At 49.3% G+C, this 16,495-nt stretch overlaps 2 protein-coding genes across 7 annotated transcripts in view; one reads left to right on the forward strand and one right to left on the reverse strand.

Moving 5' to 3' along the window:
- Positions 1-1,850: 1,850 nt before the first annotated feature.
- On the forward strand, positions 1,851-7,157 carry FAM166B (family with sequence similarity 166 member B). 3 transcript variants are annotated; one of them, XM_053569447.1, is made up of 6 exons: positions 1,851-4,900; positions 5,282-5,505; positions 5,595-5,806; positions 6,023-6,074; positions 6,154-6,351; positions 6,896-7,157. In XM_053569447.1, the coding sequence occupies exons 1-6, from the start codon at positions 4,839-4,841 to the stop codon at positions 6,982-6,984; spliced, it is 837 nt and encodes a 278-aa protein (XP_053425422.1). In that variant the 5' UTR covers positions 1,851-4,838; the 3' UTR covers positions 6,985-7,157. The 3 variants fall into 3 exon arrangements, with proteins under 3 accessions (XP_053425422.1, XP_053425432.1, XP_053425439.1); XM_053569457.1 differs by having other exon boundaries at positions 6,023-6,073; positions 6,193-7,157; XM_053569464.1 differs by lacking the exon at positions 6,896-7,157 and having other exon boundaries at positions 6,222-6,331.
- RUSC2 (RUN and SH3 domain containing 2) overlaps positions 7,092-16,495 on the reverse strand; it is a 76,872-nt gene continuing 67,468 nt past the window's right edge. For all 4 annotated transcript variants that reach the window (XM_053569322.1, XM_053569312.1, XM_053569338.1 and 1 more), the window contains 10 exons: positions 12,640-13,281; positions 12,212-12,397; positions 11,891-12,031; positions 10,717-10,793; positions 10,335-10,509; positions 10,141-10,246; positions 9,390-9,436; positions 8,130-8,943; positions 7,899-8,036; positions 7,092-7,814 (listed from right to left, as the gene is read on the reverse strand). In XM_053569322.1, the coding sequence (XP_053425297.1) occupies positions 7,613-7,814; positions 7,899-8,036; positions 8,130-8,943; positions 9,390-9,436; positions 10,141-10,246; positions 10,335-10,509; positions 10,717-10,793; positions 11,891-12,031; positions 12,212-12,397; positions 12,640-13,281 (2,528 nt within the window). In that variant the 3' untranslated portion in view covers positions 7,092-7,612. The remainder of the gene's footprint in view (positions 7,815-7,898; positions 8,037-8,129; positions 8,944-9,389; positions 9,437-10,140; positions 10,247-10,334; positions 10,510-10,716; positions 10,794-11,890; positions 12,032-12,211; positions 12,398-12,639; positions 13,282-16,495) is intronic.

A 16,495-nucleotide genomic window follows, 5' to 3' on the forward strand; every position in this document is an offset into this window, starting at 1 on the left:
CTAGACACTGCGATAATTGCTCAGCATGTATCATTTTATATTTTCCTACTCTATGAGATTAGCAACATTAGTTTTCCCATTTTACAGACGATATGGCCAAGGCCTATAACTCTACTGGAGCTACAAATTGATCCAGTTTCTCTTGTTTACTTTTTGAGTTTATTATTATTATTATTATTATTTTTTAGAGACAGAGTCTCATTTTGTTGCTCTCAGTAGAGTGCTGTGGTGTCACAGCTCATAGCAACCTCCAGCTCTTGGACTGAGGCAATTCTCTTGCCTCAGCCTCCCTAGTAGCTGGGACTACAGGCGCTCACCACAACGCCTGGCTATTTTTTTGTTGCAGTTTGGTGGGGGTCCGGTTTGAACCCGCCACCCTTGGCATATGGGGCCAGCACCCTACTCACTGAACCACAGGCGCCGCCCAGTTTATTATTTCTTTTGAAACAGGATTTTACTCTATTGCCTGAACTAGAGTGCAGTGATGTCATCATAGCTCACTGTAGCCTTGAACTCCTGACTCAAATGATCCTGCTGCTTCAGCCTCCCTAGTACTGGGACCAGAGGTGTGCAACACCATGCCTGACCAATTTTTCTATTTTTTAGAAAAAAAGACAGGGTCTCACTATGTTGCTCAGGTTGTTCTTAAACTCCTGGACTTAAGTGATCCTCCCCCACTGGCCTCTCATAGTGCTCATATTATAGTTAAGACACCTTTGGCACTAAGTAAAAAGAAAACTTGAAGTGAAATAATAGTGAAATTTGGGTGGCGCCTGTGGCTCAGTAAGTAGGGCACTGGCCCCATATACAGAGGGTGGTGGGTTCAAACCTGGCTCCGGTCAAACTGCAACAACAAAAAAGTAGCCGGGTGTTTTGGTGGGTGCCTGTAGTCCCAGCTACTCGGGAGGCTGAGGCAAAAGAATTGCTTAAGCCCAAGAGCTGGAGGTTGCTGTGATCGTGATGCCATAGCACTCTACTGGGGGTGAAAAAGTGAGACTCTGTCTCAAAAAAAAAAAAAAGAAAAAGAAGAACTAGTGAAATTTATTTTTCCCATAACATTTGGTTGATAACTACTATCAAGGAATAGACCTTTTGACTCTACCATCCATTCCTAATCTGGTCAGTCTTGTCCTCAGATTAGCTTTCCAGGCTAAGTACCTGCCAAAGTCCCATCAACTAGAATGTCTAGTGGCAGGAATTATTTTTGTGTATCTCTCTTTCTTCCTTTTTCACTTTACTCATTTGTTGTACATCTTTAACAGCAAGGAAACTTTTCCTAGGACCCTCCCTTGCCACAGCAGACTCTCCGCCATACAGTCCAGAAAGCCAGCAGCCCATGCCCAAGCAACCACTGGCAAGGGGGAGGGGCCACTAGGATGGGCTCAGACTAAACCAAACTCATTTCTGGGGCTGGCTCTCCAAGCCTCCCTGATGTTTCTGGCTGGTTGGAAGAACAAAATTAGGAAGAAGGGAGATGGGGATAAGGACCAGAAATAAACTGTGCAACCAGTGGTGTCGGGGCAGCACCCGTAGCTCAATGGGTAGAGCGCTGGTCACATACGCCCAGGCTGGTGGGTTCGAACCTAGTCCAGGCCTGCTAAACAACAACTGCAACAAAAAATAGCTGGATGTTGTGGTGGGCACCTGTAGTCCCAACTACTTGGGAGGTTGAGGCAAGAGAATCGCTTAAGCCCAAGAGTTTGAGGTTGCTGTGAGCTGTGATTCCATAGCACTCTACCAAGGGCAACATAATGAGGTTCTGTCTCAAAAAAAAAGAAAATGATTTATAGCTCAGTGGCTAGGGCACCAGCCACATACACCTGGGCTAGCAGGTTTGAACCCAGCCTGGGCTTGCCAAACAACAATGACAACAACAACAACAACGACGACAACAAAGCGGGCATTGTGGCAGGCGCCTGTAGTCCCACCTACTTGGGAGGCTGAGGCAAGAGAATTGCTTGAGCCCAAGAGTTTGAGGTTGCTGTGAGCTGTGAGCTGTGGCGTCATAGTGAAACTCTGTCTCAAAAAAAAAAAAAATAAAAAAATAAGAAAAGAAAATAAAATGATTCATAGGCCAGTGTGGTGGCTTATGTCTGTAATCCTAGCACTCTGGGAGGCATGAACCTTGTATCTACTAAAAATAGAAAAAAACTAGCCAGGCCTAGGGGAAGGCACCCATAGTCCCATCTACTCACGACACTGAGGCAAGAGGTTTGCTTGAGCCCAGGAGTATGAGATTGCTGTGAGCTATGATGCCATGACACTCTACACAGGTGACAGTGTGAGACTGTCTTAAAAAAAAAAAAAGATTAATAGTCTACAAGAAAAAGTACAGGAAACGAGATCTAAGAGAGTGGGGGGGAGCATGATTAAAATCCAGCTCTGATATAAAACCAGCACATTGTACCCCATGATTGCATTAACATACACAGCTATGATTTAATAATAATAATAATAAAAAAAACAGCTCTGGACCAGGCACAGGGGTGCATACCTAGACTGGTGAGGATACGGTGGGAGGATCACTTGAGTTTGAGTCCAGCCTGGGCAACATTGCAAGACCCTGTCTCAAACACAAAAACCCCACAAATAGTTATAGGGCTGTCCCACCTTTCCAAGGTAGAGCTCTGCTCTTCTTCACAACCCAGACTGTGCTAGTGCCCATACTGCCAGGCACAGCATTAACATCTCAGGGGAATTGCATAAGAGCTCTAGGCCCCAAGGAACACATGTCATGTTTCCCACTATTCTGCCAAGGACGTCCTTGGTATGAGTCATTCAGAGTTGGAGTTGTAGGGGACTTGCCTCTCAGTTCAGAAAATATGCTAGTGTGAGGGCAGAAGCAGAGTGGAGCACCCTAAGTAGCAGAAGTGTGTCAAGCCTCGCAGCCTATAGAGTCTCACTATGTCACCCTCGGTAGAGTGCTGTGGCATCACAGCTCATAGCAACCTCAGACTCTTGGGCTTAAGTGATTCTCTTGCCTCAGCCTCCCAGGTAGCTGGGACTACAGGTGCCTGCTGCAACGCTCAGCTATGTTTTTTGGTTGCAGTTGTCATTGTTGTTCAGTAGGCCCAGGCCAGGCTCGAACCCACCAGCTTTGGTGTATGTGACCAACACCCTACTCCCTGAGCTACAGGTGCCATGAATCATAACAAATTCTGATTTATCCCCTCTTCTTACCCCTTGCCCCAACTTTATTCCCTTTTCCCCTGAACTCCCACAGTAACAATCTTTGTGTCCACTGAATTTATAACCATTCAGTGATCTCCCTTATGTGTTAGTAGCTGAGAGACAGTATTAGACACTAAGGGAGGAATGTAAGTTTTAGCAGCTGATGCTAGGCACAGGGGTAAGTTCTTTTCACACATACTAGCTTACTTTATCCTTACTACATAGTGGTAGCTTAGGTTATTTTAACTTTCATGTTATAATTTAGAGGCATTCAGGTTCAGAAGTTAAACTACCTACTCAGAGACATTAAGCTCAAGGTCACAAACTATTATGAGCCTGTGACTGCATGACCTCTTATAGTTTCACAATTACAAAACACATTTGCACATATTAATCTAAGCCTCACAGCAGCAGAGTGAGCAGTAGAATCTGCATTTTTAAAAAAAATTTATTTTGAGACAGTGTCACTATGTTGCCTTTGGTAGAGTGCCCTGGCATCACAGCTCACCAGCAACCTCAAACTCTTGGGCTTAAGCAATTCTCTTGCCTCAACCTCCCAAGTAGCTGGGACTACAGGTGCCCACCACAACACCCAGCTATTTTTTGTTGCAGTTGTTGTTTAGCAGGTCCGAGCTAGGTTCGAACCCACTAGCCTGGGTCTATGAGGCCAATGCCCTAACCGCTGAGCTATGGGTGCTGAGCCAGAATTTGCATTTTAGAGGACAGTGGGACCAGACTTGCCCAAAGGCACGCAGAACTTAGCTTATCCAACTCCCACCCATATTAGTGAGCATCCTGCCACTGTCAAGTGTTATCTGGCACAGCATGGCCTATTTGCTGACTGGATGATTAAGATATAACAGGTATTCAATAAATAATTTTTTTTTTTGAGACAAAAGTTTCACTCTGTTGCTGAGCTGTGGCACCATCACAGCTCAGAGCAACCTCAAAACTTCTGGGTTAAAGGATCTTCCTGCCTCAGCCTCCCAAGTAGCTGAGACTACAAGTACCTAGCACAATGCCCAGCTAATTTTTCTATTTTTAGTACAGATGGGATATTGCTCTTGCTCAGGGTGGTCTCAAACTCCTAAGCTCAAGGGATCACCTGCCTCTGCCTTCCAGAGTGCTAGGATCATAGGCCTGAGCCACCATGCCAGGCCTCAATAAATAATTCTTGTTAAATTATATTATTGAAAATAAATCTACTGTTACTGCCTGGAGGCCTCTAGGTTCCTTTTATCCCTGTCTTTTATCACCTTCCCTCGATGCTTGGGTTCCCCTTTAGAGACCCTCTTTCCCCACGAACTCCATCCCCTCCCCAAAGACTCACAGGGGGGCACAATCTCTATGTCTTCTCACATAGGTGCTCTTATGGTGCTCAGGAATAGTTTTTGAGATAGAGCTGAATGGCACTAATGGCTTTTGCTCCCCGACATCCCACCCCATGGCTTCCTTCCTTCCTGGCTTGGGGAGGCTGCACTCCTCAGCTCTTCCTTGCCCCACGTGGCAAGATGGTACTTATCCTGGGCCTGAGAGCCTTTGTTCTCCAATTCCACTGGCCCCTCCCTGCTAGCCCCACCCCCTTCCTCTGGCCCCATAGCCCTGGACACAGTACACAGTCCAGAGCCTCAGCTCGAAGGGAAACAAAAGGAGCTGCCTAGGTTCCCATGGCTGTCGCCAGCACCTTCATACCAGGGCTCAACTCTCAGAACCCTCATTTCATCCCAGGGTAAGACCTACCCAGGGCAGCCCCTGCTTGCTTCTAAGAAGAGGGGCATAGGGACATAAGTGTTATGCCACCTAGACCTTGGGACCAAGCAGACATATTGGTTTGGGGGCCCAAGGTTAGAGTCTCTATGGTGTTTTATGCAAAAGGAAAAGAAAGGGAATGGTGATGGCCAGATTTGCCACGAAGCTTTGTGTTGTCTACTCCATGGGAACAGGGTAGCATAGGAAGAATAGAAAGCCCAGGGAGAGAACTTAGAAATGCTTACTCCAAAGATATATTAACAGCTGCATCCAGAAAGATCAGGGCTCCAGAGGTCTGATTCTATCTCTGGGGAGGGAGGCAGGGGGATTCTGAGGTGAGTGGGTGAGTCCTATGCTACAGGTACACTGGACACTGCCCTCTACTTCGATTCAGCATGGGCCAGACCTATGGGCAGGTGACTGGCCAGCTACTTCGAGACCCTCCTGGTCTAGCCTGGCCCCCTGCACATCGCACACTTCTGCCTCCTATTCGGCCTCCAAGATCTCCTGAGGTTCCCAAGGGGAGCCTGCCTGTCAGGTGTGGGCATTCAAGCCTCAGCTCCAGCATGATCCCTGGGTACACAGGTCTGTACACAGGTATGAACAGGCATCCCCTTCCCAGAGCATGTATTTTAAATACTAACAGAAATCCTCCTTGCCCCCTGCTTGCCCAGGTTTTGTACCCCGGGCACAGTTTATCTTTGCCAAGAACTGCAGCCAGGTCTGGGCTGAGGCTCTGAATGAGTTTACCCAGTTGGATGGGGGGAAAGGGAGTAAAGAGCTGCTGAAGGAGGCTAAGGGAGAAAAAGACATGGAGAAAAACCAAGAGCCAAAGCTGGGACTGGAGCTGGAGGAGAAGGGGCCAACCCTGGAGGAGGCAGAACAAGTGAGACCAGGGAGGCTGGTGGGTGGGGAGTGCAGGTGGTGGAGGTGGGGAGCCTTACCCATGTGTGTCCAGGCCTGGGGATGGCCATGGGTCGGGTGGCTGTGGCTACAGGAGCTGTAGTCTTCACTGCCTGCTCCACCTCCCTGGGAGCTGGTCTTACAACAGAGGGGCTGAATGTGATAGCCCTATTTTTCTTTTATCAACTTCTGACAACAGGCTTCTCCCTATTCCATGGATGACACAGACCCTCAGAAGTTCTTCATGTCAGGTAGGTGAGAAGAGGGAGTGATGACCAAAAGGTTGGGAAGGCCTCAGGAAGTTTTGACTCAGTGTCCCCATCTCCCCAGGCTTCACTGGCTATGTGCCCCGTGCCCGCTTTCTCTTCGGCTCCAGCTTTCCTGTGCTCACCAACCAGGCATTGCAGGAATTTGGGCAGAAGTACTCACTGGGAAGAACCCAGAAGGATCCCAAACATCTTCCCCCACTTCTCAAAACCTGCCAGCAGAGCCTAGGTCTCTTACCTAACTATGGGGGCTATGTGCCAGGTGAGACTGGCCCAGAGAAGGGCTTTGGGAGCTGGAATGTTTGTATGGGTAAGGAGTAGGTGGGGGTGGTTTGGGAGGTGGGAACTAATAGATATGGGGGGGAGGAGAGGACTGCAGATCATGTGGTTCAGCTTTTTTTTTTTTTGAGACAGAGTCTCACTGTGTCGCCCTCTGTAGAGCTGTGAAATCACAGTTTACAGCAAACTCTTGGGCTTAAGAGATTCTCTTGCCTCAATCCCCCAAGTAGCTGGGATTACAAGTGCCTGCCACAACACCTGGCTATATTTTGTTGTTGTAGTTGTCACTGTTCTTTGGCAGGCCTGGGCTGGGTTCGCCAGCCCTGGTGTATGTAGCTGGCGCCCTAGCCACTGAGCTACAGGTGCTGAGTCAGGTCAGCTTTGTCATTAGGCAGAAAAGGAAATTGAGAAAGCTCACAGTCAGGGGTAAGGACCAGATTTCAGTGGGGAGTTTGGAGGGTTGGCTGAGAATTAAATGGCTTTTCCATGACACTGGCTACACATGACGGACTCTCTTGGCCACACAGGGTATAAGTTCCAGTTTGGCCACACATTTGGGCATCTCACCCGCGATACTTTGGGCCTCAGCACCATCCAGAAGCAGTTCCTGGCTTAGGCACTTGGACTTCAAGTTCTCCTTTCCCTCTTCATCCTATCTCAGCCATCCTTCTGGAAGGAAGAGAGGTGGGTGGGAGGATGGGGGGCAACACAAAGAGAAAATGGTTTGGAGGCTGAGCACCTTTTTTATTAATAGGTGTAATAAATAAATAAATACATACATGAACAGAAGCCTGGGCTCCTCCTCCCACTTCTGATGAGCAGGCACTGGCCACAGCCTATTTACAGCTGGGGGGCTTGGGGATTGACCCCAATACTATTTATTACCCATCATCATCACCACCTGCCCAAGGGAGCCCTGAAAATGGCCTTCTGGGCCACCTCCCTCCATAGGACTGGCCCTCCATAGGGATAGGAGGGGCTGGCCCAGAGGGGCAGGGGAAATCCTGGCAGCCCAGTGCTGCATCCCTTTCCTCCTTTCTTGGGTGGAGGTCTGGACGAGGTCACTGGGACAGTTAAAGGGGAGACTTAATACTGAGCACAGGGAGCAGGTGCCAGCACAGGGATATGTGGCCGCCAGCTCTCAGCCTACTCTTTGTGGCCAAGCCAGAGGGCTTGGGAAAGGCTCTCAGGCTCCAAATCTAGGGGTTATGAGGGTCCCTGAGGCCACCAGCATGCACAGGGCCTCAGTTTTGGCTGCTTCCAGGGGTAGGACTTGGAGTTGGGGTCAATGTCACGTAGGCCAGAGGCACCAGGCCAGAGTCAGGGCCACGGCTGCAGCGCAGCCAGTCTCCTCCAGCGGGCCCCAGTACCCGTAGGATATCGCCCTTGTGGAAGCTCAGCTGTCCGGGGCCTGTGGCCAGATGGTGGCACAATGCCTGCACCTCACTGGGGAAACAACAAATGAAGGTCAGAGAAACCCCATCAAAAGCCAAACCCAGCCCTGTAATCCTTCCATTTCCCCAGACTTACCATGGAGGATTGGAGGGCAGGGCTGGAGAGTGTGGCTCCTGTAAGTGCTCTTTGGGCTCCAGCTCCCGGCGGGCATTCATTGTCTGTGCTACTAGTTGGAACATGGACTTGTCCAGGCTTAGCCAGTCTGAGGGGAGTCTAGGAGAAAGCAGCTGGGCTCTGGCTCTGCCCATGCCCTGGCTTGGATCAGGCTGCCCACTCCCTCTGTCCTTAACCTAGGTAAGCTCTCACCTGTTTGTGGGCCGGGCCTCCCGCTGAGCTTTTCGGGAGCCAAAGAGGTGTCCCCACTTGATGCCCCCAGGTGAGGGGTCTGAGGCCCCTTCTTCATTCTCTGCTGGTGGGGCAGCGGGGCCCTCCCTCTCCCGATTGGGCCTCAGCTCTGCCAGCACAGAGTCAGGGGGGCTCCCCATCCAGAATGGCCAGCCCCTCTCCCGGCCAAGTGCTTCTTCTGGGGCAGGGCAGGCTTCAGCCCCCTCCACTACTCCCTCTCGGGGTGGTGGAGCCTGGGGAGGCACCCCGCCTCCTGTCCCTTTTTTTTTCTCACTGCTACTGTTGCTGCTGCCACGAGGGAACCTAGATGCCTCAGTGGAACCATCGATGTAGACCTGGGAGCTCTGCATGAGCTGGTACCACCAGCTGGCATGCCCACTTCGGGCCCACCTGCCACGTCCTGAGTCCCCAGCTGCTTCTGCCACCTCTTCTGTCTCCTCTTCCTCTTCTTCACCTTCTGGGGCACCTACACCCTTCACCCGCTCCCCATGGGCTGCCCTGTCTGTGTCTCCAGGGCCCTCCTGGCCCCGGGACCGGGCCAACTGCAGTGTTGAGTGGGCAGACAGCAGCAGGTCCTGGGACACCCGCAGCAGTTCCTTCTGTTGCCGCTGCTGCTGCCCACTTTGCAGCAGCCGGTGTTGGAACAGCAAGTCGAGGCTGAAGGGCAGCAGGGCCAAGGGCTGCAGCAGCAGCAGCAGCTCCTCAAAGAGGCCAGGGCACACAGTGTGAGCTGCGCTGAGGAAGCCCCAGGGCTGGTAGTGGGTTTGAATGATATCTAGGGGGAAAAGAGAAAAGACTAATCCACATAGAGAAGCAGAGCCTGGCCTGGGGGGGACTTTGAAAGACAAGCTGGATAGAGCCACTGCGTTCTGCTGCACTGAGGCTGTACCAGGCAACTCAGATGCACGGCCATGTAGTAACACCTCCTGTGATTGTATAGTGCATTAACTCCACAACCTCAGGGTGGCTTTGGATTTAGTGGAGAGAGAGGTGTTGGGGTTCGTGGCCACCCTGACTTCCAGATTGCTTGAATATCGTGCTGACTCCAGGCAGAAGCCGGGGAAGGCCTTGGGAAGGAGCTCAAAGCTCTGAGGATGAAAACTCATGTGGTCCACCTCCCCACCTCTAGCATCTGAAAAGACAGCCCTTCTTCCCTCCTTTGAGCTTCTGAGGTCTGGCCCTTATTGAGTTTGTGAGACAGAGTAGGGTTCTGGGCATTACCTTCGTGGTTATAGAGGTGATTAAACCAGAACTCCAGGGACCGGATGCTGCAGGGAAACAGTGAAATGAGTAGAGTTTTATTATACGTATAGCCAGATAATAAAGTACAAAGGAGATGGACACAGGGGGTCAGACACAGGGAGAAAGTATCAGTGAATGGCTTCCTTCTATGGTAGGGATGCTTCCTAGTTCATTTCACGTAGTATAGTTTCAGAAAATCAGTGGGGATATGGGGAGGGTGGATTCATGAGCCAATCACTTCTTCCTAGAATGGAGTCAGCTTGCAGTAGACTCAAAGGAGTCAGGGAAGCTACTGAGTGAAAGTACAGCTGGCTCAGGGCCAGAGGGGTTGACCTGGGCCTATACTTGAGAAAGAATAATGCTACAAATTAGGTCCCAAGGTGGATTTAGGGTCAGGCAGAATTTGGAAGCCACGCTGGAATTGAGAGGATCAGGGTTTAAAGGTCAAGAGAAATTCAGAGACCCAACTAATTTCCAAATAAGCCAGATTATATATTTGTAAAAGCAGAAACCATGTTGGTGATCAGTGTCAGAGTGTCACGGTACAGTGGGAAAGCAGTGATTTACTGACAGGTGGTAGGTAGGTGGGGATAAAGTGAGGCTGAGCCCTGGCTGCAGACCCTGAAGATCTACCCTTTGTGTCTTAATGGAGGGAGTTGGTTCCTTAAAAGAGGCAGAAGCTGGGTAGAGGGCCAGTTCTTTAGGAGCTCTTGCTGCTCTGCACACTCACTTGAGCAGGCCGAGGATGAAGGCGTTGAAGCGCATGGTATGACTGGTGAGCTCTGGGAATTGGCTGACCTTGTTGTAGAGGCCATGCAGGACCTTGGTGGATGGGCCTGGGAGGAAGCCAGAGTTGAAGATCACACACCAATTTCTGGAACTCTAAATTCGGCCTGGGTCCCCATCTTGCCACCCAGCCCTTACCTAGCTGTGTGGAAGCCTCAATCACACTCCATGGTATGTTCTTACGTTGCCCAATGATGACATCCAGCACAAAGGCCTTGAGTCCATCCTCCAGCACAGCCCGGACCGCAGGGCACAAGTACTTCAGAACCAGGTGGCCCACATTGGGGCTCACAGAACTGTTTCCCAGCTTTGCCTGCAGATGCAGTTAGGGATGTGCAGGAAATCACTTTAAGCCTGACCTTGGTCCTCTCTTAGTCAACCCTCATGGTTTCCTCTTGTCATTGCCATCCCTAAGTCCCCATCTCTGGGTTCTAAATGCAAGAGAGCAGGGGAAAGTGGCAGCACCGAACAGGTGAGGGTCTGTACTGCAGAGCTCAGCTCTCCACATTTTTTTGCTTACCTTTACCCCAGGATCCCGGCTTGTGCCAAAATGGGCCACAATGAGGTCCACAGCAGTGTTAACAGCTTTTACCAGCCCTGCAAGGGAGAATTTGATGTGACAGGTCCCTGAGCAAGTTCCTGGCCAACACAGTGAGAAGGGGAAGTGTTCCCACACTTACTCTCAGTCCCTATATTTGTACATAAGTCTCAAAGCATTCAGGCCTGGCCCTTTTCTGTTTCTGCCTAGTTCTCAAGCCCTTCCTGTCTCTACCTCCCAGTCTGGACCCACATCACTGATACCATCGCCAAGACCCTCAACGTCCTCATTTCCCAGCCCTCTTGTATTGATCCTGGATTTCTCCACTCTGAGAAACTAGGCCACTGATCTGAAGAAAACCCAAGTTCCTCACACCAGTGCCAGATGAGGGTGATTCTTTGCTATGTGCCTTGATAGCATCTTCTCCTATATACCTGGGCTACCATGCCAAAGCTTTACCCTCTTCTCTAGTCCCTGATTCTAATTCACACAAGAACAGACATGAATTCTTTCAATGTCCCCCTCTCTCCAAAACATAAAATGACACTATATCTATACTCTCCCCTCCCTCTGACCTCTTGCTTCCTTCACATCTTGGAGGAAGATTGCTGTTCCCCTCTTGCCCAAGGTTCTTCCCTCTCTCTAAGCTCTGAATCTCCAGGAACTTAGGCTTCATCTTTCTCCCCTTTCATAGTCTCCTCCTCTTCACAACCGTGCTCAATTCTTTTCCCAACCTTCTGCTGAAATTGCTCTTAGTTCAGTGGTTGCTTATCTTAGTAGTGGTCAGAGTCCTGATCTTAGTAGTAGTCACCAATATGATTACCCAAGCTGCTAGTTCCTCTGGTACCTTCAGCTGCCCCCTCCAAGAGTACTCAGGTATTTGCTTATTACATGGCAGCCCCCCTTTCTAGACTTAGCTTACTAAGGGACTGGAGCCTGACTCTTAAGCCACTGTGATAACTGACCCTTGCTCACTCACACATACAATGCATAGTTCACAGATTCTCTTGCCCCAGTGCCTGTGTTCTTCAACTCCTCCCCAGCTCTTGAAGTTTTAAGACAGGGAGATATTTGGGAGGGTTACTAGGAGGGCAACAGGTGTGACTGGTAGTGGTAGCAGAATCCATGGCTTGAGCTAGGGGTTATATAGGGGTACCTTTTTTCTGAAGCAGGTCAATGGAAATAGCTTCAGAGTTGCCATCTGGGGACAAACAAAACTCAGCTGGAGGCTTCTCAGTCAAGGAAAAGGGGTCTTGTAAGTCTGGACAGGTCGGTGGTAATGGCTTCACTACTTGACCTGAAAAGAAGAGAAAAAATCAGTCTTTAGGAACTGTCATTCCAAGAGTTGCAGCTCAGTTCAGTGCCTCATGCTCTCTGAGTGCCTCACACTCTCTTCCTTTGAGACTGGCCCCTTCTCTAGCCCTTCCTAGCTGTGGCAGAGCCTGTCCTGGGTACATTGGAAACCTTGCCCACATACCATTCAGCCGGCAGTTCAGGTGGCCAGCGGCACTGAGGGAGCTAGGAAACTCAAAGATTGGGTTTCTTCGGCCCAGCCAAACTTCCTGTGGCCTTCGGTCTAGGCTCCCTGTCAAACCAGATGGACCTAGTGGGTTCTTCCTCCTGTATTCCCGCCACTTGAGGGCTTGGGGGGATAGGTGGTTGGCTAGAAGCAGAACAGGTTAGCAGAAAAGACAAATAGGCAAGAATTAGCAAGAGACAGCATTTGGGTGGACACAACACCCAAGGGGCCCAAGTGAAATGGTAGGGTTGGCTGTATGTATACTATGCACAAATGCTGGGGAAGGCAATGCAGACATCTCAACCTCTGACCCCAGGCTAGAATAGGGAAAACCATTCAAAGGGACTTAGAAATACTTGGGGTGGTAGTGGTGGTGAAGCTCATACCGTTACTAGGCCTAGATGCCATGTTGCCCTCACCACCTCCCCGGGCTAGGCTCTCTGCTCGGCTGAAGCCAGATCTCCAGGAGCCCAGAGGTGGCAAGCTTCCTATTCCATGGAGTCGGTACTCAGCCAAGGTCAGTGTCTTCTGATCCTCCTTCTGTGGCTGCTGGGAGGTGGCAGGTTGGATAGCAGGAAGACAGGAGTGGCTCCATGGGGGTAGGCTTTCTGGGGCTTTGGCCTGCTCTGGGGGAGGGGAGCACGAAGTGGAGGCAGAAGATTCAGTGCTGTGCCCAAAGGGGCCAGCACTCCGGATGGGGGAGTAGCTGCCCAGGGGTGATGGCCGTGAGGTCTCTGGCTCAGGCCCAGCTTTCCTGGCACCTCTGCCAGTGGTTTGAGGGGTAGACGCCTGTGGGTCCTCTGAGGGAGCTGAAGCTGGGACTTGTGCAGCAGGGGCAGCCAGTGGGGCAGATTGCTGTGTACGGCTGCAGCCAGAGAGGTTGTAGAGCTGGGAAAGGCTGTGGAGGGCCCGGGACTTGGCCAGCTGCTTGGGGAAGTGGTGCTGGAACACGAAGGGCTGGATGGGCAGCGTGGTTGGCCTCTGCTCCTTGCTGTAGCGAAGGACTGGTCGGGTCTCAGCACCACCCCCTGAAGCAACAGGGATGGAGAAGGAATCAGATAGACAATGAAACCCTTGAGAGAAAACACAGAAGCTGAGATAGGAGATGATGTCCACTGGAGAAAGGGGAAAGATGGGTAGAACCTGGGTCAGAGGAATTGAATACAAGTAATTTCAGTTTGTGAAATGGGACGCTATTCTCACCTTCCTTTGTAAAACCTTTCCTACTGTATTTATGATGCTGGACCTTTTTGTACCTCTTTGTTGTTCAGTCCCTCTTCATTATCTTGACTTCAAAGGTGGTACATCTTAAGGCTCAATACTTACATCTCATCTTACTCTTTCTCCTTTGAACAGCTTAAGTTCAGTCTGTGAAACATTGACTTTAGCCGTGACCTTCCTTTTGGTCCTTATTTTGCTTTAAGGCTCTGCTATTCCTTAAAATTTGTTATTTCAAAACAGCTCATCCATCACCTTTCTCCTTGTGTCCTGATGGCTTCCATTTCTGTTTGATGGCAGAACTGCCATCTTCTTTGTTTCTAAGGCATAAAGACTTAAGAGTTACAGATTTTCAGCACTGGCTTCAAGATTTTGCTCATCACTTCCTCTCAAAGCCAGCACATTTCACCCTTAAGCAAATCTAACCATAATAAAACATTTCTTCACTTGCAGCCAGAACTTGTCTCTCTGTTACCCATACTTATCCCCAATCCAACTCTCATGATCCCAGTGTTATAACCACAGAGTCCACATCTGCTCCCTCTGCATAGAGGTCAGTTCCCTGAGGATATCCTGCTCCTGTTCTTTCAGCCAGTCCTCAGATCAATGTCTCTCAAACCATGTGGCTCAGAACTAAACACAAAACTCCAAGACAGTGCACAGTGGACAGCGTATGGACTGCGCTTCTAACAAAATTACGCACATACTGTAAAACAGAACAAACACAAGGTGGCACTATAAGCATTTCCATGACCTAAATTCTGGCTTGCTCACTGGCAGTGCTGCTCACCAACTCTGTGGCAGGAATTAGTATTCTTACCTGACAATCAGGAAATTTGAAATTGAGAGAGCCTAAGCCATTTGTTCAAGGTCACATGACTAGTAAGTGGCAAAGCTAGAATTCTGCTGCCCAAGCCAGAGTCTCAACACTGAAGCCAATATTCTTTGTACTACATTACACTACACGTCAAATAGTATCAGGCTAGGTTTCCTACCCCTCTTCTTTTCAGCATTGTAGGGGATGGGGACCATAGCTCCAGTAGCAGGATGTTTCAGAATCACTTTTGAGGCAACTTTCAAACTGTACCCTCCTGTCATCTCCAGGCAGTGCTTACAGAGCAACCTTTGTCATTTTCCCTTGCTCACTATGGTCCAGCCAAGCTTCTTTCTGTCCTTAAACAGTCAAGTGCATTAACACCTCCAGGCCTCTGTCCCTGCTGTTCTTTCTGCCCGAAATCTCACTATTCAGGCATCAGCTCAAATATCACTCCCTCTGTAAGATATTCTCTGACCACCTGAGCCTATCTGGCAAGTTGCTCTCCATCCCATTACTCGTTTCTTTTCAGCATTTTTCACTATCAGAATATCAGAAGTTATCTTTTTTTTTTTTTTTTGAGACAGTGTTTCACTATGTCGCCCTTGGGAGAGTGCCGTGGTGTCACAGCTCACAGCAACCTCAAACTCTTGGGCTTAAGCGAGTCTCTTGCCTCAGCCTCCCAAGTAACTGGGACTACAGGCACCTGCCACAACGCCCGGCTACTTTTTTGTTGCAGTTGTCACTTGTTCAGCTGGCCCAGGCCAGGTTCGAACCCCCCAGCCTGGGTGTATATGGCTGGCACCCTACCCACTGAGCTATGGGTGCTGACCCAGAAGTTATCCTTTTAAATGTGTTCGTTGCCTATTACTCTTCATAAGAACCCAGAAAAGTAGCGATCTTATATATATATATATATTTTTAAAAACTTTTTTTTTAAAAAACAGAGCCTCAAGCTGTCACCCTCAGTAAAGTGCTGTGGCATCACAGCTCACAGCAACCCCCAACTCCTGGGCTTAAGCAATTCCCTTGTCTCAGCCTCCCAAGTAGCTGGGACTACAAGCACCTGCCACAATGCCCAGCTATTTTTTGGTTGTAGTTATCATTGTTGTTTGGCAGGCCCCGGCTGGATTTGAACCTGCCAGCTCTGGTCTATGTGGCTGGCACCTTAGCCATTTGAGCTACAGGTGCTGAGCCTATATATATATATGTGTGTATATATATATATATATATATATATATATATATATAGGTGCCGAGCCTATATACATATATATATATATTTTTTTTTTTTTGAGACAATGTCTCACTTTGTCATCCTCGGTAGTGTGCCGTGGTGTCACACTCACAGCAACCTAAAACTCTTGGGATTAAACTATTCTCTTGCCTCCCAAGTAGCTGGGACTACAGGTGCCCACTACAATTCCTGGCTATTTTTTTGTTGTAGTTGTCATTGTTGCTTAGCAGGCCTGGGCCGGGTTCAAACCTGCCAGTCCCGGTGTATGGGGCTGGCACCCTGGCCACTGAGCACGGGCGCTGAGCCAAGGGATCTTATAAAGATGTTAAATGAATCAAGTCCCTACTGTCAGTCTCAATTCAGGCCAGTCTTATTGAATACAGAATCTTCCTACATAAATCAGCTGGCTTTCTGAAATACCAATTTTATTTTATCTCCCATGGTTCCTATTGCCCACAGAATAAAGTCTGATCTCAGTGAACTTGCTGCCCACACCTGCCACAAATTAGGCTGTTCCATCCCAAACTTCCACACCTGCCATCCTCATTAGTTCTTCAACCCCCGTCTTCAGGCAGTTTTCCCACTGGGAACATATCCTTCCTCCCCTTCCTTGAATATCAATTTTCAAGACTAAGCTGACCCTGGCTATCAGATTAGGCCATCCCCACATAGCTTTATAAACCCTCTATATAAACCATGTCTGAATTAGACCATGTACTCCTACTCTTTTTAAAAATCCTTCCTGCTAAGTTCCCAGGATATGGTTTGAAGCAGAGGAATAAGATCAACATCATGTAAGAAAGGGGGCTGGCTCACTGTGGGGACGGTCTTAGTTCTACCGTCAGGGAACACAGAGAACAAAATTCCCCACTTTTATATGTGACAGCCCTTGAGAAAATTGGAGACAGAGACTACATTCACCTGAGCCTGCTCTTCTCCAGGTGAGGCAGCCCCATCTTCTTAAAATGTAGTG

This window comes from Nycticebus coucang, chromosome 2 (genome assembly GCF_027406575.1).
Source record: "Nycticebus coucang isolate mNycCou1 chromosome 2, mNycCou1.pri, whole genome shotgun sequence".
Classification (NCBI taxonomy): domain Eukaryota; kingdom Metazoa; phylum Chordata; class Mammalia; order Primates; family Lorisidae; genus Nycticebus; species Nycticebus coucang.